Raw genomic sequence first — 7387 nt, forward strand, 5'->3', positions numbered from 1 at the left:
ATCTGTATTTTCTGCATGATTTCAGTGCAACAAAATGTGTTCTCTTTTGGATTTTGAACTATGCATTCAAATCAGAAGTTTTAAATAATATCACTAAGACCAACGACTTTTATTACTGTTTGATTCTGGATGTCATGATTCCCTTAATCAGAAGTATGCATTGTTTCCCCTTGCTTCAATGTTTATGTAATACAAAAACGGAATTGTTATTTATATCTGGGGACCTTCTGGACCCCCTTTAATAATCCCTAATGGTTCAGAAACCCCCAGTTTGGGAAACCGCTGCTCCATATCCACGGGGAGAAAAACAGCAGCGGCTGGTATATTCATCACATTCACCATGCATGGAAAATCAGCTAATTGCTGTAATCGTGAGATTTCCGTCCGCACTTCCGACCACTAAGAGCCGGGATCCAGGCGGCCATCTGTCGGTCTACCAGGATTTGCTTTATCACCAAGAAGCTGAATTCTAACATCCAGCCAAATAAGAACTTGTCATTACTGCGCCACACAGTCGCTTTAACAGTCCGTTAACTCTACTAGGGCTTTTCCTCTGTTCTTTTTTAAGCATTTACTGACCCGAAATGGCACTGGAGGTCATTCATCTATTGATTTTCCATTTGAATAGGATACATTGACTTTGTATTGAACTTCCTTTTCTCATGGATCCGGATGTAGCGCATCCGCGACACCAATCAAACCAGACAGTCAGGAACAGAGAGGAGGGGGGTGCAGCAGGGGGGGGGGGGGAGTCTTTCCCCTGGCTGCAGGGCTGCTTTTTTCTTAAGGTGGACCGGGACTAACACTAAACCTCCAACCACCACCGTTACCACCTCCCCCCATTCACAGATCGACCCATATAACGCTTGAAATGATGGGGAAATGTCCATATCACAGAGTTATGCAAGCTGCAGGCACATTGACACAGTGACACATTGAGTTTCCCCTGATGCCTAAATGCGTAATGGGAACCTTCAAGAGAACAGAGGCACATCCTGTTGATGTTTCCTCCTGAATGTCTATAAACTCACACAATTGTCTGTCCAGACAGTGGTTTCTAAACACCAGCAGGGATCTTTTTATGGAGTCTAGTTTAACTTTGATTAACTTGTTAAATGGTAACAACACGTTTTTGTGTCGGAGTCTGTTAAGCAGTGAATTATTAACTTACGTTTTTAAAAACGGTCTCCATTGAAGGTCATTAGTCCATGAACAAATGTAATTACATATGGATACTACATGTTGTGCTATATTACAACATGTGTGGTGGGGTCCTTAACATGTTTAAAATGTGTCTGAACCCCTTAATTAAAACACATTTAAAATACTGATTTAAGTTCAAGTCAGTTCAGCTCAGCATCTTAAGTTTTTTTTAAATGTTCATTGAGCTTTATAAAGTATACTTTCACTTTCTCTTTTGTTATCAACATAGTTTCTGTTGCCAACACAAATCAAGAAAATGCCTGTAATCTATTATTAGTTAGTTGTAGCCATAAGTTGTAATGCTTATAATAGTTTATGTATTTATTGTAATGTCTTTATGTTTGTGTAATTTGTATCTGTGTGTGTGTGTATCTCCTTACAAAATGCTATCTAGTATTTCAGTTTATTTTTAAAGCAGAGCAAAAACTATACAATTAAATAAAAATGTATAAAAGGGGATTTAACTAGTTATGCTAACCAAAATGACAAATCGGCAAGAATTTAGATACATATCCCACTCATTACACCACTATTAGTCACATTAACCTTATTCACATCATTATTCATAGCCCACAAGAACGGAAACTGGTCGTCTTTTTTTCTTCCATGAGCCCCCTCGTAGATGCAAAATAAAACCCCGGTCCACCTTAACTAGAGCACACATCTCTATCGCCCGGCCTTCCACATCTGCCCAATGAATCAGGAGCGGATGCGATGTATCCTTTTTCAGTGGAGTGAATGGCCAATGGGAGTTGGCTTGTGGAGCAAACACTGAGCCCTGCGTTCCCATTCATTCAGTGCTGAACAGGCCCGCGAGCAGTAGCGCGTGCATCGCTGTCTGCGACCCAAAGACGAGCGCAGACTCCATAAGCAACGACCATAACCGAACCCTCCGCTGACACTGGAAGAGGAGAAAAGCTTGGATATAAGCTCGTGTTTTGTTTTGTTTCCTGCAAGACTATTTTTGTGTATTTCACTACAATTCCTGCAGGACTTCTGTCACTAGGTTGCCTACAGATCGGCCTCCCAAGTGCGCAGCAGTTCCTTTCCTCCATCTGAGCTCCACCGTGGATTTACTTTGTTTTATCCGGGGACGAATGCATGCGTAAACCCGCGCTGAACTTCTCCAGGAAAAGGGAATAACGCAAAGGGATACACTTGGATTAACAGACTGTGAATGTTATGCATCAGACCTTATAGCCTACGCTTGGACATTGCCCCTTCCTTTTGGATGGAGTTTTGGTTGGCTATAGTTTGATGGATTCGACGTTATGGATGGTTGCATATAGGTACGTATCTTCCTTAGCATTTAACACTTTTTTGTACGTTTATCATGGTGCTTTTACGTTATTTATCACCCGATAGTAGTGCTCGTAGCGACCTAGTATGCTCCGCTGTAGGTGTTTTGTAACACTGGTGCACAAATCCCAAGACTTTAACGTGCCATTTTTTATGTTTGGCACTGAAAAAAACACCCGCTGCGACTTAAATTATTCGCGATCAGTTGATGAAGTTGATGGATTTCCATGTCCTTCCGTGGCTCTGCTGTAACAAACACCCTTCCCCCCACGGCGGTTGTTTTCATTCATAAGTTTTTCCCCGTCTATTTGGATGCGTCCTCTAATGTCTCTTGATCTCCGGCTCTGTGTGTTTCATAGGATCCTGCTTTTATTTATGCGCACGACGTTTCCTCCTATGAATGCACTGTGTGCAAACAATCCGATTTAAAGTGCCCCTCTTTGACGCGAAGACTATTCAATACAACACGTTAGTTTATTTGCAAAACGTAATACATATAAAATGCATCGCAGTGTCAGATGTAATATGTGCTTCACGGGGGAAACTGGCCTCATGCAAGTCGGTGTTGCTTTTAAAACATCTACGAAATACAAACCCACATTTATGATCGTGCTTATCGCATAAACACTTATTAGACGAATGATCTGCTTCATATAAACTTCAGAAGTCGTGTCTGTCCGTAGCGGTGCGTTAAGTTGTTTCGACATTTTCCCAATCGCTCGGTTGCTTTTCAACCAAAGTCTGTATTTTGTCGGAACTTGGTCTGACCTTAGCTTTTTTCTCTGCTCTACTTTTGTCCCCGTTTCCCTGAAATCCCTTTTGGTGTAGTAATAGAATACTAAGTGAGGCAGCTCATTTAGTTCCCTTGGATCGCGTCCTCATTTCGTCGCCGCGGTGCATTTAAATGTTAACTAGTCATACAAATGTAAATGAGCAGGGGAAGTATTTGTAGGTCCTACTGAAGTTTAGATGTGTGCGTATTGGGGAGGAAGCTACCAAAAGTCTTGTTAATAGTCAACTATTTTCCCGGGTTGCCTCACTTAAGGTGATCAAAAGTGACATATTGTCATGTTGACAGATTGAAAACAGTCTGAGTGAACTTTAAAAAGACCTTCCAATACTCAAGTGCACATGTTTATTCACCTCATACTGTAATCAGTGTTGTAAGGAGCTATTTCTGCTGCTTTAGTCATATTGAAAGAGATCATTTTGATAGTGATTGGTTTCCACTTGGCTTTGAATTTGAAATGGCCATGTTAACCTCCTTCACCATGACAGTGTGTTTGCCAGTTATGCCATGTTTTGGCTCTGTCTGATGATGTCTCCTCCCTCCCTCCCTCCCTCCCTCTCCTTTGTCTCTCCCCGGCCTATCTTCCCCCTCTGGCAGGTTTTCCGATGCATGCCAAGTCCACGGTGAATGTCGGAAGTGGTGATCCCCCCAGATGGAGCTCCAAAGTCAACATGGCCCCGGCGGTTCATTAGTGGTGATCCAGCAGCCTTCCCTAGAGAGCCGGCAGAGGTCGGATTACGAGCGGGAGCTCCAGCATGCCGCCATTCTCTCCCTGGACCAAATCAAGGCCATCCGCTCCAACAACGAGTATACAGAGGGGCCCTCAGTGGTACGGAGGCCCCCTGCACCCCGCATGGCCCCCAGGCCCCAGGACAAGCAGGAGAGAACTCACGAGGTCATCCTCGTCAATGTGAACAACAATTATGAGCACCGGCCATCAGGTCACCACCATCATGTCGGGGGCGGCATGGTGGTTGGGGGCCAGCAGTACGGAGGGTCCCGGGTGCCGGGGCTCAGCCGCTCCACTAGCACAGGAAGTGCCGCCAGTTCAGGGAGCAACAGCAGCGCCTCCTCTGAACAGGGACTCTTGGCACGCTCGCCCCCCACCAGGCCCGGCATGGGCTTACAGCACCACCACAGAGCGGAGCGGCCTGTTCGGACTCAGCCTAAGCCCAAGGTCCTTTCACAGCCCCAGCAGGGCCCTCACTTCCACCAGTCTCCACTAGAGGCTCCACTCAAGCCGCAGGGCAAAGGGAAATCAGACATTTCTAGCTCTGGCAACGGGGTGGTGGCTGCTGCCGGGCACCAGTTCATCTGTGAGCGCTGTGGGAAGTGCAAATGCAGTGACTGTACGGCTCCCAGGAGCCTGCCTTCGTGTCTTGCGTGCAATGGCCAGTGCCTCTGCTCTGCAGAGAGCGCGCTGGAGCACGGCACCTGCATGTGCCTGGTTAAGGGCATCTTCTACCACTGCTCCAATGACGATGAGGGGGACTCTTGTGCTGACCAGCCCTGCTCGCTGTCACGATCCCACTGCTGCTCTCGTTTCCTTTGCATGGGATTAATGTCGGTACTCTTCCCCTGTCTGCTATGCTACCCACCTGTTAAGGGGTGTCTGAAAGCGTGCCAGGGCTGCTACGACCAGGTCAACAGGCCCGGCTGTCGCTGCAAGAACTCCAACACTGTCTATTGCAAAATGGAGAGCTGGGCCCCACAGACCCAGGAAAAACCCTCCTGATCGCCCCTGTGTGTTTGTGATTGCGTGGGAGACTCTTTATGTGGATCTTATGATGATAATGATGATGATAGTCACAAATTAATGTTTATCAAACATTCTAAGCACCTCCGACCAGCCTCCCCTCCTCCCTGCGGAACTAAGGAGCTAAGCAAAGGAGTAACGAAAACCACTCAATTATTTTTATTTTCTCTGGATCAGGACCATGTTTTTACAGACCAGTGTTTGCCTTAACTGTTTCTATGTCTGTCCTCAGCTCCTCATTAACACTTTTCTTTTATATATATGAAAAAAGTGTTTCTTCCGTTTTAGGTAGGCAGTTTCCTCTGGGTCTGTGTGCCCAGTGGGAGCTGCCTCTCACCAAATCTGTGAAGGACGATCTACTATAGGGCAATTATGTAGCTGTTACCTGGTTTTCATAGCAAGCAGGTATGTTTGAATTTATTGGTTGCTACCACACTAAAACCGTGGTTCCTATGCTCATGTTGCATTAACGAAAGCACATCCATCTCATAGTATTTTTTTTTCTCCACTTGGATATGTTTCTCTCTTTCCACCCATCTGAACTCTTCATTCACATTCTGTGGCATTCTCCCATGTTTTTGTTTTTTTATTTTATTTTTGTGTAAATTGTATGCTCAAAATCCATAAAAGGAATTCTGGCTATTTTTTAAAAGAAAAATGTCTGTTAAAACATTTTTTTGTTGTAAAAAATATTTATTATGTGAAGCTCTATTATTTTATGATATTTATTGCAAGAGACAGTCTTAAATTTACTCATGTCTGAATATAACAAAATATCAAATACTTACTGAAAAATTAAAGGGTGGCACAAAAGAAAACTATGTTAACTTTAATGCAGAAAATATATTAATTAATGAAAAACAGTACTGTCTGGCGTCTTGATTGAGCTGCTAAAGGAATGAATGATCTGTTGGCTGATTTTAAGAGAATGCACGTCTATATTTTAACAAGTTTGAGTTCAATGGCAAACAGCAAATCTCTCTTTTCTGTGTGTGAGTGTATGTTCATGCTGGGTCTGGAATTCCTTGGTAAAAAATGTCAGCAGTGAGTAGAAACAGCTTGTAGCTTGAAATGTGACTGTTTACATTCTTGGAGGGCTTCTTTGCTGCGATTCTCCTCGGTAACCTTGAAAGCTAAACAATACAGGTCATTGACACGATTAGCCCCGAAGCTGCTAGCATCAACAGAGCCTCCACGTTTCCATGAGTTATGCTCACAGGAAGTAACTCTCCTTCTAAACCCCCCCCACTCCACTCCACAGCCAACAAGTCACCACAAAACTATGCACTGTAGTTTACTCCCCGGGCTTTAATGCAGCTAGATCGGGATGTTCCCAAACTCCCAAATGGTCTCCATATTGAGGAGCCCAACAGTGTGTGCCGTGTGAGAAATGAGAGCGACCATTACGAGTAGCTGGGCCACCTGTTCAAAGATAATAAACCGGGGCTATCAATGCTGGGCTTTTATGGCGTGGTTCCTGCACTAAAGGCAACGACAGGGGCAAATCCAGCCCCCACCCTGACCCACACTCCCCCATTTGGCCGCCTCTTTTTGTCAGTGAATTTATCACTTGGGAAGTCCGCTGACCCCCCCCACACTGACACCCACTCCCCCCCTCCACCTCCAAGTCCCCAGGGGATGAGATCATCACTTTGAAAGTTGGTTGGTCAGCCAGAAATGCCAACAGTTGGAGAAATGCAAACTGTGACCAGGAATTTCTCTGGGACAAAAAGGGGGCGGGGGGAAATATACCATGGTTTAAGATTTGGAAAGCTGCAGGGTTGGCAACAACACGACCATGTGTATAATCAGCTACATGTGACAGAGGTGCCCTCAGGTGCTGTGTGCAACAGGCCTGGGATCTTTGGATCCAGAGTGTTGCTAAACGGGAATATGAGCCTCTTGATACAACATAAGCTTGGAGCCCAGAGTAAAGGCTGCAGCAGTTTTGGGTTAAACACTTCCCAGATAAGAAGCTAATGGTAAACACAAGCACAAAGGAAGTATCTGGTTGCTTTTGTCTTTCAGCTGACCAGGCTTTCACTGAGACTGACTAGCATGCAGCCTTATTCCAGTTTGTCAGCAGTTTGCATTAAATGAACCATCCATCCAAATGGGCCTTCTCTACTTAATGTGCTTTTCTTTCCCCTTTTTGGTGGAATGTACCTTTTGTTGCCCTGAATAGTTAAGAGTGGATTAGCGATTTGTCAATTTCCTGTTACCTTTCAGAGCTGCAATTCGAGACCCATTTGCTCCTGGATGATAGCAAACAATAGGAGGCCTTTTTTCAGGTTTCACTATAGTTCCCCTGTACGGATGAGGGAGGTGGGGGGGGGGGG

The 7387-nt window shown here is 44.9% G+C and overlaps 1 protein-coding gene across 1 annotated transcript; it reads left to right on the plus strand.

Annotated features, from left to right (window-relative positions):
- The first annotated feature begins 1889 nt into the window (after window positions 1-1889).
- spry1 (sprouty homolog 1, antagonist of FGF signaling (Drosophila)) lies at window positions 1890-5911 on the plus strand. Its single transcript, XM_034200002.1, has 2 exons — window positions 1890-2492; window positions 3890-5911. Exon 2 carries the CDS (start codon window positions 3945-3947, stop codon window positions 5025-5027), a length of 1083 nt encoding a protein of 360 aa, XP_034055893.1. The 5' UTR covers window positions 1890-2492; window positions 3890-3944; the 3' UTR covers window positions 5028-5911.
- The last annotated feature ends 1476 nt before the right edge of the window (window positions 5912-7387 follow it).

Source organism: Gymnodraco acuticeps, unplaced genomic scaffold, assembly GCF_902827175.1.
Source record: "Gymnodraco acuticeps unplaced genomic scaffold, fGymAcu1.1, whole genome shotgun sequence".
Classification (NCBI taxonomy): domain Eukaryota; kingdom Metazoa; phylum Chordata; class Actinopteri; order Perciformes; family Bathydraconidae; genus Gymnodraco; species Gymnodraco acuticeps.